The 23,663-nt window shown below is 35.7% G+C and overlaps 1 protein-coding gene across 2 annotated transcripts in view; it reads right to left on the reverse strand.

The window, feature by feature from the left end:
* Positions 1–8,222: 8,222 nt before the first annotated feature.
* Positions 8,223–23,663, reverse strand: part of LOC114253403 (uncharacterized) — a 171,324-nt gene continuing 155,883 nt past the window's right edge. For both annotated transcript variants that reach the window (XM_028188283.2, XM_028188275.2), the window contains 6 exons: positions 21,072–21,308; positions 20,553–20,933; positions 15,603–15,884; positions 14,441–14,599; positions 12,267–12,404; positions 8,223–11,541 (listed from right to left, as the gene is read on the reverse strand). In XM_028188283.2, coding sequence (XP_028044084.2) covers positions 11,197–11,541; positions 12,267–12,404; positions 14,441–14,599; positions 15,603–15,884; positions 20,553–20,933; positions 21,072–21,308 — 1,542 coding nt within the window. In that variant the 3' untranslated portion in view covers positions 8,223–11,196. The remainder of the gene's footprint in view (positions 11,542–12,266; positions 12,405–14,440; positions 14,600–15,602; positions 15,885–20,552; positions 20,934–21,071; positions 21,309–23,663) is intronic.

A 23,663-nucleotide genomic window follows, 5' to 3' on the forward strand; every position in this document is an offset into this window, starting at 1 on the left:
CATAAATATAAAACAACTTAAAGCATAAAAAGCTTATTCGAAGTGGTCTCCATTGGCTGCAATACATTCCTTTAAAAGTTGAGGCCAGTTATCAATAGAAGCACGCACTCTTTTTATGGGAAAAATTTTCACTGCCAATCGTACGGATTGTTTCAGGGACTCCAAATTATCATGGCGTTTAGAGCAAGCCGTACTCTCTAAAACTGACCATAAATCATAATCCAGCGGATTAAGATCGGGACTAGAGGACGGCCAGTCTTCAGCTCTGATGTAGTCCGAAACGTTCGTTTCCAACCAAGACTGCGTAGACCGAGCTTTATGACCTGGCGCCGAGTCTTGCTGGAAAGACCATTCTTGATTATTGAACATGGTGTTGTTAAGGGGTTTCACTATCTTCTCAAGAATGGTATCTTGATACACTTGTGCCGATGTTTTGATACCTTTTTCACAAAAGTATGGCTCAGTCACTCCTTAATAGCTAATATCCCACCAAACCATCACTGAAGTCGGATAGTGCCCACACGTTGCACTCTGTCGACTAATTGGAAAGCTTCCTTAGAGCTTCGAGCATAAATACGGCCATTTTGTTTGTTAAAATGATGCTCAATTGTAAAAAAATTCTCATCCGTAAACAAAATTTCATAGCAATCATATAAAAATGACAGATTCCAAATTCAAATGTAATATTTTGTTTATTTTTAAATGTAACAGTATTTATGGCCAGACTTAGTATGTTAGTATAGATTCACGTCCCATCTGTTTCTTTTATTGTTTTCATTTTATTCGCGCAACTTCAAAAGAACGCGACCCGAAAGAAAAAAAACAAAGCGTAAAAACTTTACGTAAATTTACCGACCGTGCGCTGCGGCCAACAATAAATTTGTGTTAACGTTAAAAAGGCTGCTAATTATTTCAGCGCCATTAGCTCGCCCGAAAAAAGGTTAAATTTTGAGCTCCATTTATTAATCTCGGTTGCTCACGGTCGATTAGGTGAAAAGGATGGATCGCCCTGCCGGGGATCGGCCAGTTTCGTGCTTAGATAATGCCAATTTTAGAAGGAACTAACTATGTAAGAGGAGCGCTTCAGAATTTTTAGTCATTTTATTTTGGTCATATTGCGCACGACCGACGTTTCGTCTATTAACATACTAAGTCAATGTCGACATAGACGCATTGTTTACGCACTTATATATAAACTAATGTTTATATAAGCTAACGTTTATATAAGTTATTAAGGTTAAATTATTCTTATATTACTGGTGGTAGGACCTCTTGTGAGTCCGCACGGGTGGGTACCACCACCTTACCTATTTCTGCCGTGAAGCAGTAATGCGTTTCGGTTTGAAAGGTGGGGCAGCCGTTGTAACTATACTTGAGACCTTAGAACTTATATCTCAAGGTGGGTGGCGCATTTACTTTGTGGATGTCTATGGGCTCCAGTAACCACTTAAGACCAGGTGAGCTGTGAGCTCGTCCACCCAACTAAGGAATTAAAAAAAATGGAAAGACTATCACGTGTGCTTTTTCAGTTAGCCTTAACTTTCCCGTCTACTCAGAAAGCTTTTGCTGATGCTGAGAAGAATCGGCGAGAAACCCGTTGCTTTCTCTTTCTCGACTAATATTATTGATGTTGCAACTCAAAAGTTATGGTAAGCTTAAATAGTATAAACAAAAAAGATAGCTAATATAAAAAAAAAAACAATGACAGTTATCACAACTTGGAAATATCGAAGAATCACACTTTAGGCGTCGTAAAGTAAGTAAGAAGTAAAGTAAAGAATTTCAAATTCGAAAATAAAAGTGAGATTAAACGTTAAAACTTAATATAAATATTATAAAAAATTAAAAAACTAAATAATATTAAAACTAAAAAAAAAATTACTAAATTAAAATACGCGAGCATCTTTAAGCTTTAAAGGTACGTCTTTTACGGAAAACTCCACACATGAGATCACTTTGATTTTTGACTACGGGTCATTTATTTATTGTGATAGACAGCTCACGATTCTGATCAGCTTATTCGTGAATCGTAAAAGATATAAAAACTGGATGAGATTTGTACGGTCAATTAGACCAGCCCCCTAAACTAATGAGGTGGAACACAAACACCCCGTCACCTCCGTCCTTAACGATTAATCTAAGGATTCAAATCATGGTCTTCCGATAAACTCATCTGTATTACAGCACGTGATTAATCTAGGATTCCGTGTTATTTAGGAATATGTACTGTATTTATGTAAGTGCTGGTGCAGAAGGCAACGGGAAACCACTGCACTAATTTCCCACACGAGTCATGAGTAGGTCTTATAAGAGTAAAAGTGTGCGTTGCGATCCGAGTAGCGACCGGCGCCCTAAGTTGTCCGGGAACCGGAGTGTGAAATTGGTTACCGGCCATGGGGGAGCAGGCGACCAGGCACCTCATGGAAATTATGCCACTGGAAGAAGAACAACAAAACTCCAATTACGTAATGATATCCGCATCGGAACGTGGAATGTGAGAGGCCTCATCGATGAAGGAAAGCTCCACGTACTGGATCACGAACTTGAGCGATGTAATACGGTTATTACGGGACTAAGTGAGGAGAGAGGCCACAGAAACCTGGAGAACCACACCATCTACTTCTCAGAAAATGAATTATCCAGCTTTGCCGGAGTGGGTATCGCAATACCCAAGCTCTGGACTGAGTCGGTCCTGGGCTATAATCCTGTCAGCAACAGGATCATCACCATGAAACTCAGTGCTTCACCATGTGCACTGAATATCATTCAGGTCTACGCCCCTACTAACGCCGCTACTGAGGAAAAAATTGAGAACTTCTATAATCAACTCGAGGCTTGTATAAACAACATCCCAAAAAGAGAGATACTGATGATTATCGGCGACTTTAACGCAAAGGTTGGAACCACTGTTTTGGATGTAGGGTTACGAAATATCGTGGGTCACTACGGTCTTGGTTGCAGGAACAGTAGAGGAGAACGGTTGATTCAGTTTGCGGCAGATAATAACTTAACAAAAATGAATACAGCCTTCAAACACCACCCCAGAAGACTGTATACTTGGACCTCCCCAAACGGAGAGCACCGCAACCAAATCGACTATATACTGATCAAGACAAGATGGAGAAGCTCAATAACCAACGCTCATACACTACCGGGAGCTGATGTTACGTCGGATCACCAGCTACTAATATGCAATATGAGGATCAGACTGCGTAGACATATAATTAGAAAAACTGTCAAACGCCTAGAAGTCATTGATAGAAACTCGTTTGTCCAGTCTCTTCAGGATATGGAACAGTGCTGGTACGAAAACTGCAGCAAGGAAGTGAGCGTTGATCACCTCTGGCAATCTACCGTGCAATTTATAAAAGATGTCGTGCACGAATCACAGCCCAAAAAGAAATCCAAGAAAAGGCAGCATTGGATGTCTACCGAGACCTGGGACTTAATTGAGAAGCGTAGAGAGCTTAAGGCTGGCGGTGCCAGAATGCAGGAGTTGAACGTCATGAGTTGCGCCATACAGGCTGCTTGCCGTCGTGACCGAAACACAGCGCTACAATCAATATGTGAAGAGGTGGAAAGGCATTCTCAAAATTTTGAAACAAAAGATTTACACATGAAAATCAGACTTATAACTCGTCACTTTAAGCCAAAGACTTGGGCTATTGAGAATGCGTCTGGAGATACTGTCACTGAGATCAAAAAGATTGTTAGCGCTTGGAAAGACTATTGCAAGTCTCTGTTTACTGACACCACAACAAAGATCTCAATGACCTACAGTGAACCCTCGGAACTGGAGCCGATGCCTTTAAAGGACGAGGTGCGAGCAGCTATCAACCACCTTAAACGGAATAAGGCTGTAGGTTTTGATGAAATCCCCATCGAGACAATAAAGGCCATGGGGGAAATCGGAGTGGATATACTGCACATCATCTGTTGTCGAATTTGGGTCACTGGAGTTTGGCCGAGCGATTGGTCACATTCGATATTCGTTCCACTTCAGAAAAAGGGATCAACGAAGAAGTGCAATAACTACAGACTAATTTCTCTCGTATCCCACGCCAGTAAAGTCATGCTGCACATAATTAACACGAGGCTCCAAGGTTACTTGTCCCGAGAGATCGCCCCCGAGCAAGCAGGTTTTGTAAAAGGTCGAGGCACAAGAGAGCAACTATTCGTAATGCGGTAAATTGTAGAAAAGGCCAGAGAATTTAATATTAGCCTATATGTGTGCTTCGTGGATTTCCGAAAGGCTTTTGATACCGTCAAGTGGTGGAAGCTGTGGTTGGTACTGACGGAAATGGGTGTACCGCAACATCTTGTACACACCATCAGACGTCTGTACGAAGATGGAACAGCCGCTGTTCGTGTTGACAGTATTGACTCCGAACGCTTCAGTACACAGGCAGGCGTTAGGCAGGGCTGCATACTATCTCCTCTTTTATTTAATATATACACAGAGTATATAATGCGGATAGTTCTTGAAGATTGGGATAAAGGAATATCCGTTGGTGGTCGGAAAATATCAAACTTGAGATACGCCGATGATACTACCCTCTTGGCGTCAACCAGAGACGAAATCGAGGTGCTTCTTCGCCGGCTGGAGACTACAGCGTTGGATTTTGGACTTGCGATCAATCGTGATAAGACCAAAATGATGATCGTAGATCGTGCTAACATCAACCAAACGGAAGTCCAACATATAGCGGGATGCGAGGTAGTTAATAGCTATGTATATCTAGGCTCCACTATCACCAACGCTGGAGGCTGCGAAGATGAGATCCAAAGACGTTGCGCCGTGACAAGATCCTCAGTTGAGAGGCTAACAAAGATTTGGAGAGACCGCAGAATAACCAAAAATACAAAAGTTCGGTTAATGAGATGCCTGGTCTTTCCAATCTTTCTGTATGGGGCTGAGACGTGGACGCTGAGGATGCAAGACCGTCGTAAGATCGACGCACTAGAAATGTGGTGTTGGAGACGTCTCCTCAGAATTCCGTGGACCGCGCACCGTATCAACATTTCGATCCTGAAAGAGCTCAACATCAAGGAGAGACTATCGTCAACAGTCCAATTACGAATCCTCAAGTTCTTCGGGCACATCACTCGTAATGAGGACTCCATTGAGCGGTTGGTGGTGCAAGGGAAAGTCGAGGGCAAAAGATCTCGCGGACGATCTCCAACACGATGGACCGACCTCATAAAATCTGTTACTCACTCCAACATAAATGTTTGCTCTCACTCTGCGAAACATCGTGCCACATGGCGTCGCATCGCGAGAGCATCGGTATCGCAGGATCCGACTGATGCATGACCACGACCACTCTGTCAAGAGTGTACGAATAGGAAGGAAACTGTATTTATGTTCTTATTATCTTAACATTTGTTTTAATACTTGCATTTTATTTAATATCGGTGCGATGCTATTTATTCCGTATTAGCTCACAGTTCTAATGATCAGCCACTATACTCAACTACCTTTGACTTTTTAGCGGAAACGCGAGGAGTGAAGTTGCGTGATTTGTTTTATTTTGACTATTTAGTGTTTCTTCAGGTTTAAATGTGTAATAACGGTGGTTAGTTAACTGTTTAATATCTGTGAAAGTGCACAAACGTGGGAAAATGAAACAAAGCCGCTGAACGTAGGTAGCTTCTCGGGATCCTCCAAAAAGCCCACTGAAAAAGTCTCGGTAAATAACCACCATTTTACTGAGATTATATTTCATCCCACATCATCTCATCTCATTTAATTTAATCTCAGTTCATTAATGTCTCAAATTAATCATCTTCATTTCATATCACTCCATATGAGCATTTTTCAAAAAATAAGAATATAAATTAAAGTAAGACTTGACCTAAAGGTCTTAGTTACCAGGTCATAAATCTCTAAATAAATAAATAAAACAACTACCATCTGCTTTGCGCATAAGTCTTGTGTGCTTATAGTTTTAACAAAAATTTTCTAACTTTTTTTTTGTTGCTTTCTGTTGTGCTGATCACAATTAGAATATTTGTTTCCATTTAGTTTTAAAATTAAGTTGTGTGTTACATGAGAACAGCCCTGTCCACTCCAATATCGATTGCTTTGTTACGATTCCTACCCTTCAAACCGACACGAAAGTAGTAGGTAACTTGTCGTGATATAACATACTTACCAGTAACTTCATTGGTCTTTAACGTAGAATTATTTAGATGACAATCTAGATTCTGTTTCGAAGGCCGTTATTAGAAACCCGAAGGCTAAGTAAGAAGGTGTGTTCATTCAAGAAGAAATATTTCAAATAATAAGGTTCGGGGCGCATAATTTTATAAAAGTCGCATAAAAAAGGCGAATAAAAGTTATTCGATCGATTTTCCGCAATGCCATTTTTGGGGTAGGATATATATGTATTAGATGCGCTCTATTTATCTTTGAATAATTTAAATTTTTTCTTCGTTAGCTTAGTTGTGAGGTAACAAAAAATGTGATTCAATGTGCAAGTCCTTTTTATCTTTATTATAGACTAAAGACAGTCGAATATCTACTGATAAACAGCAGTTGTCTTTACAACCGTACTAATAAGATTCTATTTTGATTAAAATGAAACGTGTTGGATTACCTTAGATTTGAATTTTTTCTTCGTTAGCTTACTTGCGAGTTAAAAAAAATATATTTCAATATGCAAGTCCTTTTTGTCTTTATTATAGACTAAAGACAGCCGAATATCTTCTGATAAACAGCAGTTGTTTTTACAACCGTACTAATAAGATTCTATTCTGAAGAAAATGAAACGTGATCTTGGATTACCTTAGATTTTAATTTTTTCTTCGTCAGCTTAGTTGTGAGGTAAAAAAAAATATTTCAATTTCCAAGTCCCTTTTTGTCTTTATTATAGACTAAAGACAGCAGAATATCTACTGGTAAACAGCAGTTGTCTTTTCAACCGTACTAATAAGATTCTATTCTGAAGAAAATGAAATGTGATCTTGGATTGTTTCTTATTTTAATTTAATTTTGTCCAAACATTTAACGACTACGTCATTGCACATAAATAAAATGCATATCTATATAAATAACAACACATATAAATTAATTTATATATTTTATTTAATTCTGAATGTATGCAATATAATGTATATAATATTTAGTTTGATATTTACAATAATAACGGGATAGTTTGAACTACATTTTTTTTTCTTCATATATTTTCTAAATATAAATAAATGATACGATACACAACCGATTTCTATGATAATACGTATATCACTTTCATTATTGGTGTAAATAATGAGTAAAATAATTCCAATGGAACGAAATAAATGGAAAAGACAAAAAGAAATGTGTATAAAATACAAAAAAAAATGTTCTACTGCTGTTTATTGTTCAAATATGTACTTAATTTTAACTATTCTTATCAATTTATAAATATTCTTTGGTATACATCCATATAATATATGTTATAATATATGTGTTTCGTTGAATGATGAAAAAAAATGATTTGTTTTCTATATAGCAGAGTATTTAGTATATAAATAAGTTTCTACATACATAGTTCAATATAATAGGTATTAGGATTTTGAGGTGTGTTTAGGTTCAGAATTCAGCTGTTTATAACAAAGTCGTGACATAAAAATTAAACATTAATTAATTATATGAAAAAAAAAACGCGAATTTATTGCCATTTTGCCGTTAACTTTGAAGTACAGTCTGCATATGCAAGAAGTGAAAAAAGGTTCTTTAAAAAAAAAATTATTAAAATTCTAAAAAATCTACAAAAATTGCTAACATCAAAACGAGGACGGCTAAAATATTGTATAAAAAAATCGATAAAATAATATCGATTACTGAAATATTCAGGTGTTTGACCTTTTTGGTGTTCGCAAATGAGCAAATGACAAAATATGTAACTATTTATTTTCAAAACCGGGGTTTCTGTATATTGGCGTTCGTTTCCTGTAATATTGCAATTTGGCACAATATAATCTATTCAATATATATTATATTATAATTAAATACTAATTAGTTATAGATTCTTTTAAACATATAAACTACAATAGAATGAAATATCGATAAATACCATCATACATCTCTAATATTCAACATTTAACATTCATAAAAGCTGTAATATATATTCTATGCGTGTAAATATATTTTAGGAATATATTAGACTATTTTACATATAGTATTAATGAATTATATATTAATAATAATTTATTTACGGGAAATAAAAATGAAAGAAAAATAAAACTTGATGCATTTACTTTATGTATCATTTGCTTATCACAAAAAAATATTAAATTAAACCTCATAAAATTGTAGTTGGAACAAGCTAAGTCGGTCATTAAAAACTTCCTTAGGAAGACATTGAAACAAACAAAAGGTATTTTAATTAATTAAAATAGTTTTATTGTACAAACAAAGACGAAATAAAATGAAAACATTAAAATTTACATTTTGATTCACATCCAGAAGTCTCTGTAATAAATAATAGTATTTAGTTTGAATGTAACGTGTATTTATGAAAACAATTTTCGTTTAGCTTACGTTGTTAGACGGTAAGCGATTTAAGCACGGGCGCATATTGTGTGCGCCTGTCCGGTGTGTTTCCGGACGTGCCGATAACTAAAACTTATTCATTAATGTCGGCAACTTGGCGACGCATTCTAACCCATCCAACACTTGTGTTGGTAAGACATAGAGAAACTTTTAACGCACAATATGCGCTCAGGCTTAAATGTTACGTTCCCTGGTGACGACGTATCCAGGACACCAGGAGATCGATCCCGAAGTCGAAAGAAGAAAAAACTACTACAATAAACATAAACACTTATTATTTTTATTCATAAGTTCAGGTAGGACCTGTTGTGAGTGCGCGTGCGTAGGTACCACCACCCTGCCCATTTCTGCCGTGAAGCAGTAATGCGTTTCGATTTTAAGGATGGTAGCAGCCATTGTAACTATACTTGAGACCTTATAACTTATATCTCATCTCAAGGTGGGTGGCGCTTTTACGTTGTAGATGTCTATGGGCTCCAGTAACCACTTAACACCAGGTGGGCTGTGAGCTCGTCCACCAATCTAAGCAACACAAAAAAACATAATTTTAAGTCTAGACCAGATCGGAGCCCGCGTACTCACAAAGGCACAGATTCATAGCGTCTTAATTTTTAATTACATTACATGTAAGAGTGTGAAGCATTCTCACTATATAATACTCCGGCGCGCAATGTAATGCAGTTAAAAACAGCTGACGTTCGAGTTCAACGAACTCGTGTGACGTAAGTAACTACCTTCACTTTTATTTGCGGTAAATGAAATATAAAGTATTTATGTTTAGCGTATGATTATAATTATATTATTGCAAAAATAGTTTTGCTACAAATTCGTTTTGTATTGTTATATGGAGTTTTATGACTTTATACAGTTCAAGTATTACATACATAGTAATATAAATTGTATCATTTAATGTGCATTTTACATATTTCGACTTCGAGACGGAAAAATGTGCATTATTCGACTAATAACAAATTTTACTATAATACATTTTCATTTTCATTACAAAATTGCAAATTCAACTTAGCCCCGTTTCACGAAAAATAATCGACACAAAACGTACATTAATTAAGAACATACAGTGACGTCATATAACCTCCAAAACTAATTTTGAGCAAACCGTTGCAGTAATCGAAGAGAAATCTTGTTTTTTTTTCTTTCTTTCAATATTACGCCATTTTGTGACCATAACTTTATTCGCAGTACAAGCAAAATCAACTTTGGAAGCTCATAATAATTAACGAACAATATCGCGACTAACACACATGTGTAACATAACCGTTTACAACACGTTTCATTTATATCCAAATACAACATTTCACGTGTGGTCACCCTTACGTTTGGTAAACCACTACATCTAGAGCCACACTCTAATATATATTGAATGCGTTCAAGAGCCAACGGATTCTGGTCGTTATCAGAATAACATCGTTTTGATATGTTTTATGTACTATATGTCGTAATAGGCGAAACTCCATGTCATAAGATGGTTTCAATAATTTATTTCTAGTTACTTATACGATAATATATATATACAATGCGTTTAAGACACCAATAATTTGGTAACGTGTCTTTAGTACCTAAGAGATTATAAGATTGAGGCCGTAATATTTAATTTTATTAAAGAAAATCGCAAAACGAGTTTTCTTCACGAAACAATAGACAGAGATAAATTTTTAAAGCACATTTCTGTTACATTCAAAAATTTTTTTTTTAGAAAATTTATTTAGAGAAAATATCAAATACTTCGCGATAGAGATCAAAATGAACAGGCGTTCATGTAAAACGAATCACTAGTAAATACGATGCGAAGTTCAAAATCTTAATGTCAGGCCGTAACAATATTTAGCTGCCGTTAAAAAAAAAAAAAAACTAAATGCTGACGTAACGAAAGAGACACATACACACAAACACAGAAACACACATGTACACGAAACAAAAATATACACACAAACAAACATCACTACGATAAATAACAGCCCGCCCCTAACAATTATTTTACTAATCAATAGTGAAATTTATAATTTCATCTAATATCATCGGATCGAGAGAAGCAGAGTCGCTGGTCAAACCGACTGCTCGTAGCCAGTTATAACCGGTTTTAACGGACCGAAACCGGTGTTGGTCGGTTTTCAGTAAAGTTACAATTAATTTTACGCGTAAAATTTACAATCAATATTCGAGATGAAGCGCGGAAATCCTTGGAGATAATCACTGCGTTTAGGAAGACCTAATGTATTTTTTTTTCAGTTTTTTTTTTGAACGAAGTTCCTTATGTGACGATGCGGAGGGGTACCCTAACCGGGAAAAAACGTCCGTAACGTAAGATCTTTATTAGTAATGCACACAGAGTACGACTTAAATTTGTAATAACGTACAAAAAAGAACATATTTTTTATCATTAATTGACCACGATCTCAGAGCGTTCGTTGGCGCAATACACTAACTCTTATGCAAACAACCGTGAATGAAGTATACCACAATATGTTCGCACGTTACCGAATGACCGTGGGTTGTTGCGAAACCTCCAGTTTTGTTTTCTTTATACCTCGAACTAAAAATTAATATTTTTATAATAAAGAACTTCGTTCCTATCCGGTGTCCCACGACACCGCACATCTTTTTTTTTTAAAATAAATATCGAAAGTTTGGTTACCGCGTTTTCACAGTTCTTCGGTCGAAGCTATAGGCGCTTTGAGTAATGGCGTCCTCGGACTCCGCGATCCGTCCGCGCTCCTAGACGCGGCCTGGAAGTCTTCGTTGGAGAGTGACGCGGGCAGGGCGGCCACCTTCAGCTGGTGACCGTTCAGCTTGATCTCGGTTATCGAGTGCGATCGACCGTGGTTCAGATTCTGCTTCTCCTTGTTGCTCGTCGTCACCGGATCATGGGTGGGGGTTTTGGCTAGGGACTGGGTCACTTTGGTCCGATTCGACTGCTCCCTCAGCGCCATCTGGTATGCAACCTCGAAGGCTTCGCCCAAAGTCAGTATGACTTCGGTCGCTTGGTCCTGAAACACCGAAATCGTTTATGGCATTTTCGATTATCGAGAATCATAGTGATTACTCAAATTCTGAACTAAATATATTCCAAATGTTGAAACTTTTTGACGCGATAACGTCTTTATAAATCGATCGAACACCGGCTGCACGCACGAAAAAGTGTCACGTTCCGCCCGAGCTTGAACGTGCGAGCGAGAGCGTAGAACAAGCGATAGAGAGGCACGATCGACCCAAGCGTTGGCTTGTGACACATTTATCTCTCTTCTCGCGTGACGTCAGAGCTAGCAGTTGGAATAGCTCTGCTAGTGACGTTATCACATTAAACTATCGTCCGTTAACCGACCTTACAAACAACAAATTTATATTTTTATTGATATTATAGGTAGACGAACATATGGCCTGTTTAGGGCATCCTAAACATAAAATTTTATATGATTATTTGTTAATGTGGGAACACACTAATAAATATGGCGACACAGTTAGTAGCAGTTACATAAAATTTCTGATCGTACGTGCACGTGTTGTACATCAAAAAATATAAATCCTTCGCTCTGAATATAGTTTTTATTGAAGCTAGCACCAAAACACAGACCACGCTCTAAGCACGGCCCACCTAATCGTAAGCGGCTAACGTCGGGCATGGACGTCAGTGGAACGGCTGAGCTATTACTTAAAATTGATAAACTTTCAATTCTTATTATACGTCTTTACATATTAGCCAGATGTGACTCACCATTGTAGCCACTCTGAACACGTGACAGTAATGACTTCTCGTTGTGTGATCCTTAGTTATGTACGCGAAGTGAGTGAGGTCGTCGGCGTCCTGACACGCGCAGTGGATATTCCTGATTTCGTGTTCACAGATCAGCTCCTAATGAAAAACGATGCAGTTAAGGAAATGAATTTAATATAATAAACTAATTTGAGTTCAGAACATTTAAAAAAAATATCGTACGTGTTACTATAAGGTTTGAATGGAAACCAAATCGGCCTCACATATTGATGGCGCCAATAAAAATGAGTCCTATTTCAAAGATATTTGAAATTTAAACAATATCTAATCTATTGGGTAAACTATTAGAGTCGAATGCTCCAAAGATGAATTCTACTTCTATTAATCTTCTATTATTCTAATCATACTAATATTAATCTTTACTCGGTCAGCTCGTTATGTGATATTGAAATCTGCAAGTGGTGAAAGCATTTTAATAACCGAATGTTCACTTCCCAAATGCTTAGAAAGATACATAAGAGTAAATTACGATTATAAAAAAAAAACATTGCGTTTATAATTGGCCCAAGCTCCGTGATGTTCCAAAACAAAGTATACTAACAAAGAATATTAATTAAAAAAGATTTTAAGAAAACTTGAATGTATCAAACCTAGCGCCTAATATTATATAAAATTTTCATCAAACGAAAAATTCATCCCGAAATTAACGTAAATTTAGGAATAAAAAATAAAACAATATTTACATACAAAAAAAAAACACTAATTACCCTACCCGCCTAACCGTGAAGACTACAAAATACAAAAATAAGGGTTCGAAAAAAAAAAGAAAAAAAAAGCAATCCTTTTTCGGTGAGATACACAAAAGGTTTGACCGCTCGATCAAGGGTGAACTATAGATAATTAAAAATCAAGCTAAAGCTTCTGGAGCCCTTTGTCTCGGGTATGAAGGGCTCGCCTGTCACACTCCGGTGATCATCAAAAACTTTCAAGCGTGACCCTTGAACCTGTAGTTTCTGACTAGACGAGCAATTACACTATGAAACTAAATATTACATCGTTGACGAGGAAAGAGTTAAAAGTCAATGGTTGCTTAAATTTTCTAGTGTTATTAATTTTCTAGCCGTTTATAAGAACTGTGAAATCTCTCGCAATGAAGGAATGTTTACACTGATTAGGATACAGACAGCTTCGATATGTGCCGTCACTGAGTGAAGAATTCCAAATTTTCGCGACCACGTAAGTACTTGTGTATCGGGAATATTACATAATTCAAGGAAGAAAGCATTGAAGATGTAACTATAAATTTGTCTCTTGAAGCCTTAATCATTAAAGGTGAAAACAGCAAATATAAAATATACATTTATATAGTAACAACCACGAACATTGTTCGAGTGATCGAGACGTTAGTAGAAATATAATGATGAAAAATACAAACGAATAAAAAACTACTTTATGTTTAATATGAATTTGGTTGAAATTTATTTGTTGAGATATAAAGATATATTTTTTAATCCTACAATAATAATTCTATGCTAAGAAAGAGACGATTATAATGAAAAATGAAATAGCACTAAATAAGGTAACAAAATATCCTTGTAAAATTAATTTCCAAATAGATTACAAGGACAATAATGTTCTTCTAATGAATAGAAACAAAAAACGACCTCAAATTGGGCAACCCCTTAAATTATACCTGAAGTTAAATTAAGAAATGAAAAGTTAATTTCTTCAGTCAGTTAGGTAAGAGAGAGTTATGAGGTATAAAATAGGTATGAAATTTCTTGACCTTGATTAACGTGTCTTCTATGAATGAGTTAGTGAATTTTAAATACGTAAACTATTAAACACTAGCTGATCCGGCAGACTTCGTAGTGCCTCAATCTATAAATAAAAGACTTAAACTTTTGTATAAAATAAACTTAAAAGCAACAAAAGGAATCCGTCCGACGGGGGATACATCAAAGGTAAAACAAAATTGTTATTTTTATTTAATTCCGAGCATTTTCATATATATCTACCTTTTAAACCTTCTCTGGACTTCCACAAATACTTCAAGACCAAAATTAGCCAAATCAGTACAGCCGTTCTCGAGTTTAAACGAAACTAACGAACAGCAATTCATTTTTATATATTCGATTAAACATTAAACATGAATTAATAGACAATTCACTCACCCTGGTAATCGTATTTAGGAACTTGACCCCTCTATAACTGATAGAGAGGATGATATCGGGAGAGTCTTTCGGTTCTTTGGTCGTTTTCTTTAGCTTCTGTATCGATTTCTTCGTGGATTCCGTCCCTCGTAGCTCTTTTACCACCGTCGATCCTAGATACTGTAGTTAAACAAAGATATTCTTCTAATTTTTGGGCAGTACGAATTGGTAGCCGTTATATTTTGTTATTAATTTCCAAAATCTTATACATTAGATGAGCATATTGAGAGTCCATACCGCAACCCATATTTCGATAGATTCTTAATAATCATGTATGTAGTACGACCGTACCAGATTAGACTGCATTTTTTTCTAGCAGAAAATCTGGAATCTTCTAGTAGATTTTTTCATACTGTCTACTGTGTAGTGGTCAGAAGAGTAAAACATTATTAAAAAATCTACTATAAAAAAGTGTAAAGTAATAAATTAATCAAAATTATTTGCAACTAATTGAAATCATGTGTAAATGAGATCAAAATGTTAGATCAGATCTCAATGTTAAAAGCCTTTCTGGATCATATTCACAATACACAAATATTCGACCCCCTCCCCCTTTTCCCCGATTCCTACTACTTCTCATCGTAATAAATATCCAGTAGTCTCCAAACTTTCTAATTCCTAACCTCATAGTTTCTACCTTCAATGCTGGTGTTCAATTCTGCCGTAAAACAGTAATGCGTTTCGGTTTGAAAGACGCGGCAGCAGTTGTTCTATAAAATCTGAGACTTAGAATTCATGTTTTATAGTAGATAGCAGCATTTACGTTATTGATGATTATGGGTTGCAGTAACCACTTAAGAACAAGTGAGCCGTGAGTTTGTCCACCAATATAACGTCGTTGTCAAACCAAAATCTGCTATCTGCACTTTTTGAGATTTTTACTTTTTGACCTTTTCGTATAGTTCACAGCCCTATCTACCGTATAAAAAAACTGTTATGTGCTTACTCGTTAATTCAAAATAGAGTTTTTGCACATAGCAGATTTTGGTTTGACAGCGACGATAAGCAATAAAAAAAGTGACTTTGATTACTAATAAAATAGAACGTTATGGTATCATTAATCCTGAATAGATAAGAAAAGATCTAAAAGTGAAACTTTATCTTAATATTGATATCTACTCACATTAGCTACATAAGTCACAGCCCCAGTTACCAGCACAAACGGCTGATGTTTCCATTGAGTCTTCAAAGCCCCTGGAACCCCGACTAGCAGCTCCGAAGGTGCCCTGATCTCCAGGTCTGAAGGTCGCGGAGGTTGTGGAGCCGGTCTGTTTTTCTTGCTCCGCTTTAAGGTCTCGCCTCCGGGCGGAGCTAGCGTTGGTACCACGGGAGGAGGAACTGGTTTTAGATTATCCGAAGGCAGCTTCTCTTTTATTTCCTCTTTTAATTGTTGTATATTATTTTTCTGTAATAAAAAAATACCTTCAGATATTTCTACAAAAATATAACACAAGGTGGGTATTCGTAAATTTCGGATTCCCAATCTTAGCTGAAACAACTAACAAACCAAACAAAACGCAGAAATACAATCGTAAAATAATTATAAAGAGATACTAATGTGGCGGGTAGCCATCATACAACGCAAGATAATTGACAGATGCCTGGATCTCGCTTACGACATTTTCAAGATAAAGCGCATATATACAAGTTCCGAACAACAACATTAGGACCGTCGGTCTACCGAGCAATATCACCCGCTCGGTGGAAGATCTTCCCTTTGTCGTTTAAGCTTCCCCAAACTAATATATAAAGATATCAAGATTAAAAAAAAATACAATTCAAAACAGATACTCATCAAACGAGCCCTAATTAATACGAAAGGGTTAGGATAACAAAGGAAGCAGTGGTGGTAACAAAACGTAAAATGGCACTCCAATACAGATTCACGCTTCCGAGGTGCAAAACAAGTGACGGAGTAAACATAAAAAAAAAAACATCGTACCTATTCGAAAAAGCGTAAAATTTTAATTAACGCACTAAAGAAAATGATGTACGCGCACAAAGGGATGAAAATAATTGAATGGTATGAACCATCTAATTTGACGACTGATAAAAACGCGTATTCAGGCTTTAGTGAATAGAGTAATGCACTGTCGGTATAGGGTTCAGATGTTGAAGGGATGGGAAGTAATAATGGACTTCCGACTTACGTGAACAAACTTTAGATATACGAAATGAAAATTTCGTCGCTAAATTCTGTGGTACGAAAGTAATTTTAATCAAAAATACATTATCGTAATTATCTTTTGAGCGATCTAAAATGATGTTACGATAGTTTGTTTTTTTGGGTTAATAATGTTTTAGTGCGTACATTTTAATTATTTTTCTTTGAGATTCGATTCCAGGTTGGAGTTCCTATCTGTTAATGATATTTCAAAGTAGGAAATCTGCATGGAATTATCCCTTGTCGGGTATGTTTTTCAGTACCTTTAATATAGAAGAAATCTTAACTCAAGATTTTCACTGTCAGGTAAATAAGGATACGGCCTATGTGACACTATTCACGCCTAATCACCGTGGCTTAATCACTAACGTCAGTGATTACACTCTCTTCCAAAATAATCGATTCTAAGATTGCCTATCTGCATTTCAAAACTTTAATGCAATATAATACATAAAATGTTATTAAGATGATAGAAATACATTAAGTACATAAAATACAGAAAATTTTACTGTAATAAATTTCCGTTTTCACTATTAACCACTAGTACGTAGAGTGCCTCACTCGTTTGATGAATAGAAACCGTTGAATAGACCTCGAATTGAACGCTAATTACCTATACGAGCCTACCGAGGTGTGGAATTAAAAAAAGGCACCTACTGCATTCATCGATGTATGCTTATGTTTGTCTAGCTTTATAGATGTTATTACATTAAACATGGTACCGTATATTTGAGAGTACATTTCGAAAATTAAAATTGGAAACTGATTTGGGAGAAATGGGATAATTTAATAAAAGTAGTTTTACCACATACCATATGACCATATATCATCACAACGGCTGAATAATGATTGCTCAAAAAATGTTATTAGGTCATAATACTACAGTAAAAGCCTTGTATAATATTTTCTTGCTGATTGATAGCAGTTAAAATAAATAAAAAACAGCAAATAGCTCCACCATTCTAAAAGCTAAATTTTAGATAATAATTAATAATTTAATCCGGACCATAAAACCGCTCAAATTTGTAGAATGCTTACGAGTAAAAAAATATATGAACGTATGTATTTTCTCAAGCACCCAATTATTTTAAACATGTGACAATTTTAAGGCAATCATTCCGCGCCAACCGTCTCAACTCGAAAGATTATTACCAAAGTCTACGGGCGAGATTAAAACAGGTAATCCTCGTTAACTGCTCATCTCGTTAATTAACATCATGCACGTGCGCCGGGGGTGTAGCCAGGCAACTCCCCCGGCGTTAAAAATAGGGATCAGAAGTGTGAAACGTGTGCCATTTTAAATTGATACCGTTTGACAGTTTTTGATTACATTCGAATTTAGTTACTGCCAATATTAGATTTTTAAATGACGTCACATTGAATGTACTCGTAGTGCAAGTGTCGCGGGCAGTTTTTTATTTATTTGCTTTTTTTCTTTGTGAACAATTTCTGTACGTGAAATTTTAAGTTTTTTTTTCTTGAACCCACAATAAATAGTACTATCATTTGCACTATCATTTCTACTGCAATACTGTACTAGAGACGGTCACATTAAGGACGCATATAAACTAGAATTAGCGTATAGATTTTTTTTTGTTAGTAGGTGAAAACAAAAACCTGTATGCATCTAGTAGATTCCAAACGGTAATTTCCAAATATTTTTGCATTAAATCATTATAAATTTTTTGAAATTTTTATGGCATAGGTGAGTGAATTCGCGACACCCTTGAAGAATGATTTTTATTAGTTAGTCACGTATTTTCTTAGAATTGTATACCTCCTTGCGGGATTTAATCACCGACATATTCGCATCGTTTTATGCAATTATACACCAGGCACCTTTATTTTTTGAGTCATAACGACTTGTTTTGTTCCTTTTTCACCAACAGCTGATATTCGAAGGCATAATAACATTAAGAAAACGAGCCTCAATTTATTTCGCACACCTGTTTTAGTTATGTTAATTTTACAAAGGCTCTTTCTGGTTTTTGGATTATCAATTCACCTGGTAATACTTTATACATTTTTACTTAGCAGCTTGTAGTATGTTGCAAAGATTACCGTTATTAGGTTCGTCAAATGTGAATACCTTAACAAGCTCTGCCTTATTCTAATCCTTATTTTTATTCTCCTTATTCTAATCAGTTGTGACTTACATAAGTAAGCAGAAGCATTTCTTCGATTTAGTAGCGAAGAATGCGAAAGAAAACCATGTACTAGCTTTTTTTCGTTTCATAAATGTTGAATAGCTTTTAAATGGTTTTAGCATTTAGGATAATTCTTAACTGTAAGTATATTTTATCCCATTATTAAATTACGACTCTGTTTACTCTGTTCAGGTGTGTTCTCAGACTCAAAAGAAATGATCTACAACCCTAGTGACGTGGAATTACCACCCTTTTTCGGTAATAAAAGAAAGTTTAGAATCAAAGCCCCACTATCAAAAATGTCAACAATATAATACAGTTATTCATCCTCTTTAATAACATCATGCAACACCCTTCAGGATATCCTTGTTATGAGCGCGGCCATTGTTCATTTAAAATCAATGGAGTCGTGATCTGTATTATATAATATTTCTGTTCGGTTCACATGAATAAATTGACCAAAAAAATGAACACTACTTGAATAGTCCAGTCCGTAAGAACTTTGTCCGACTTCACATTAGTATTATTATGCATTATCGTTTTTGAAAAGGATTATCTTTGGAATGTTTTATTGGTTTGGTTTGATCTGTTATAATTCTATGGCCCAACTTTCCACGTCCAGATGTATTTTTTAAAGTCGCACTGAAGTAATTTTAAACGTCACGAGTGATATGTTTTAGGTAAAAAAATCGATCATTAATTTAAAACTGATTGAAATTATCGAAATGAATATTCGATAATTAACATTTAAGTTACCTCAAGTAACTGTTCTTTAGAAAAAATGAAATCGGCCTATCGATCGAATGACCTATGTTTGAAAATGAAAAGAAAAACGCAATAATACAATTAGACAAATAATTCAGCTAATAGCGGAATAAGTGTTTAAGCTACATTTATTAAATTTGGTATTAAATCAATACATGCAATATTATTGTAATATATAGAAAAACGATGTCGGGTAGAGTCCATATTATTATACCCTTTCTTAATTCACATTCATACAAATTGAACTAAAGTAAATGGAAGTTTAAAAGCTCTCATATTAAAATATACTTTACGTACTTCAGAAACACGGATAATTAAGTATTTAATAGTCACAAGTGATTCAAGATAAAAAAAAATATAACTATATTATGAAGATGGAATATTGAGTAGCGCAAAATAATTTCCGAAGTCATAGAATTTAAATTCAGCGAACGTCCAACAGCGATGTGGTATTACGAAATGTTGCAATTCGAATTCCATTGACGTACAGATTTGTTTATGTGGGATCGTTATAAAAAATAAAACCTTGGTCTATTAATTTCAATACAATGGTCTTGGTAGCTCGCGATGGTTCTATGGAATGTTTTATATAGTACAAATGATTGTTAGCATTGGCATGCAAGCTAGAATCCCTCAGTAAAGTGAAAAATTGATAGATATTAAGTGTATGTAACAAATGTCCGAATATGTTGTTAACAACAGTTGTTCTAAGTTTCAAAATGGCCTGCCCATCTTCACTGCTATTTCTTTTCGTCATTTTAGTGTCTAGTTTGTTGACTGTTCTCTCATCAGCTGCTACACAATTCCTCTCCAGGTCTCTCTATCTTCAGTAGCCCCAAGGGCTTCAAGTACAGGTAATGCTACCAGTTTTAACCAAGGGATAAATGATGGACCATTTGGCCTCTTCCCGTCGACATAAACTACTACCATGAGCTTTTCGAGGTTGTCACTGCTATGAATCCTAGCAAAATAAAAATCTATAAAACCTAGCACTCACCAGAGTGTTGAGATCAGCACTGATATCTTCCATATTATTAGCTGGTCCGTTGTGTTGGCCGCTAACCGACGCTAGAATCCTTTTCCTGTGACCGGCCTTCTGAATCTCCAGAACGGCCGTGAGCTCCACCTCCCAAATCCTCTTCACCCTATCCATATCCACGTACAAATGTTTCCTGAACGTCTCGCTGTATTGCTCTAAGTTTATATGCCTTAGCCATTCATCGACTGATTCGTTTTGATTCTTACTAACGTTATTGTTATGGTTATTACTTATTTCAACTATTTTAAGAGGTAATTGTTTGGATGATTCTAATATTTTTTGTCTATCGTTTTCTTCTATTCCCATCTCGCGAAGATCATTCTCGTCTAGGATACCATTCTGCAACGAATATTTAATTTCAGTTTCTATTCAAGAATCAATACATACGATTATCTTGTGAAATATATTCAAAACCAATGAATTAAGGACTTTTTTTGCATTAGATACATAAATAGGTATTTGTAAATATATACTTACAATAAAATCAATGTCGTCATAGCCACTATCCAGGAACAATGTCTCGTAGTCGTGCATCCCAATCCCAGACAACCAGAGTCCGAGACTAGAGGCCATAGATGGACTCAGGCTGGACTCGGAGCAGCTGAGGCCGAGTCTGGATGTAAATTCTTGCTCGAGTTCGGACACAAAGACCGACTCCCGCACCAGTTTGCTGCCAAACGACGCCATTATCTCGGATATCTTCGCCCATTCCTCCTGTAACACAATTTCTCTTTCAGTTTGAATTTCAAACCCCAAGCTTACACCCAATATCAAGTACCTATGATCACCGCAAATACCAAAAAATAGACACTCAATAATCAAATTTTAAAGTAACTTTATTATCTAGAGCTGCGCAAAGACAGCCCGCAGACAATTACTTTTATGCGGGTTCTAAGAACCGATAATACCATACAACACCAGTATAATATTGTTTTCGTACACTGAGAAAGACACCCGCCTAACAAGCGTTTCCATGGTAACAATATCTCGACAAACGCTGGTCGAAAACAAAAAAAAAACGTTTTAGTGAGATTTTTACCCTAGTGAGTCCTACATACATACGGGTACATATTATGTCGATTATCGTGCGAAGATCTTGCCATTTTGAATTAATATTATTATTTATGCTATGTACAATATAATATTCATAAATGAATAAAATAATTTTTTGGCTTAGATGAGTGAACGAGCTCACGGTTCATCATTTAAGTCCACCCATTTAAGTAATGCATTAAAAAAAAATCCCTAGATTTGTTTCGAAAGAAAAATCGTTGGATTAATTGCTCGTGTTTTTTTTGTCCTTTTTGGAAACTAGTAGGCATTTCCGATAATTTAATAAACGTCAATATAATCTTCAAAATCGTTTACTGTAAGACTTAAAATTATCGGATTCGATAAGATATAATTTGGAAAGAATTTGTTTACTTTTCACGATGATTATCGAGCAACGCAGTTGTAGAAGCCTAAAAAATGATGTAGTCCGAAAGTCATATGGAACTAACATTTAAGATATTTCAGATTCGATCCATCCAATAATTGCTACAAGATAAAGAAAACATTTCTTTGCGATCCTCTTAAAATGTCCATGAGTTTAATAAATTTTTTTATTGCCCTTGTAGGCAGACGAGCATACGGCCCACCTGATAGTGAGTGGTTACCGTCGCCTATGGACTTCGAGCAACGCAGTTGTAGAAGCCTAACAAATAACATAGTCCAAAAGACATATGGAACTAACACTTAAGATATTTCAGATTCGATCCATCCAATAATTGCTACAAGATAAAGAAAACATTTCTTTGCGATCCTCTTAAAATGTCCATGAGTTTAATGTTTTTTTATTGCCCTTGTAGGCAGACGAGCATACGGCCCACCTGATGGTGAGTGGTTACCGTCGCCCATGGACTTCAGCAATGCCAGGGGCAGAGCCAAGCCGCTGCCTACCGATGAATTATAAAGCCTCTATTTAAGGGATCAAGATAAATCATGCTTAACAGTTTGAAGGATAAAATAGCCCTTATTTCAATGGAGTTGAGGCCTCTAGGTCAGTATCATACACCATAGCCTCTCAAGGCTATCAGCATAAGTAGGAAAATAATAATAATAATAATAATAAAAGTCTTGTATAGTAGTGTATAAATATATGAGTATGTATATTCATACACTACTGTATGTATGTATGAATATAGTAGTGTATGAATATATAAAAAAATTAAAGTCTTGTATGATAAAGGTGCTGTCCTAAGCAATATAATTGAACACTTTGAATTTGTTTTAGAATTCTACCAGTGACTACTTGAAACCATAAGTTGGACCATTAGTCTGTGTGCCGACTTCCGCCAATAAAAATAATATCTAACTAAAACCGCATGAGATGAAGGATGGTAAAAACAAGAAACAATAAATTTTGGTGTAATATTACGTCACTTGACAAAATAATATTTATTGAAGGTACATCTGTTTTTATGGGAAAAATACTTATATTTATGATATTATTCGATTAGTTTTATAAAAACTATTTTTGTGTCGCTGCAAGAGCTGCCGAATTCATAAAATCATCTTGTACTTGCAATAAGCATCTGCTTAACTACGTTATTTTTTTCATCAACTTTTTTCTTTCTTATTAGGGAAACTAACAGTTATATCTCATAGTATACAAAATATATGTAAGCAAAAATTCAAGAAGTTTCCATCTTTTTATTTTTTTTATTGCTTAGATGGGTGGACGAGCTCACAGCCCACCCGGTGTTAAGTGGTTGCTGGAGCCCATAGACATCTACAACGTAAATGCGCCACCCACCTTGAGATATAAGTTCTAAGGTCTCAAGTATAGTTACAACGGCTGCCCCACCCTTCAAACCGAAACGCGTTACTGCTTCACGGCAGAAATAGGCTGGGTGGTGGTACCTACCCGCGCGGACTCACAAGTGGTCCTACCACCAGTAAAACGACATACGTTGTAGTTAAAGTAGATGTTGAATTAAAACAATTGAAATTAAGGTTTATACGGAATCATTTAACCACTGCTTCACCGTATCTTATCAATCAATCAATAGATTAAGATTTAAATTA

The sequence above is a fragment of the Bombyx mandarina genome, chromosome A1 (genome assembly GCF_030267445.1).
Source record: "Bombyx mandarina strain Sakado chromosome A1, ASM3026744v2".
In the NCBI taxonomy this organism is placed as follows: domain Eukaryota; kingdom Metazoa; phylum Arthropoda; class Insecta; order Lepidoptera; family Bombycidae; genus Bombyx; species Bombyx mandarina.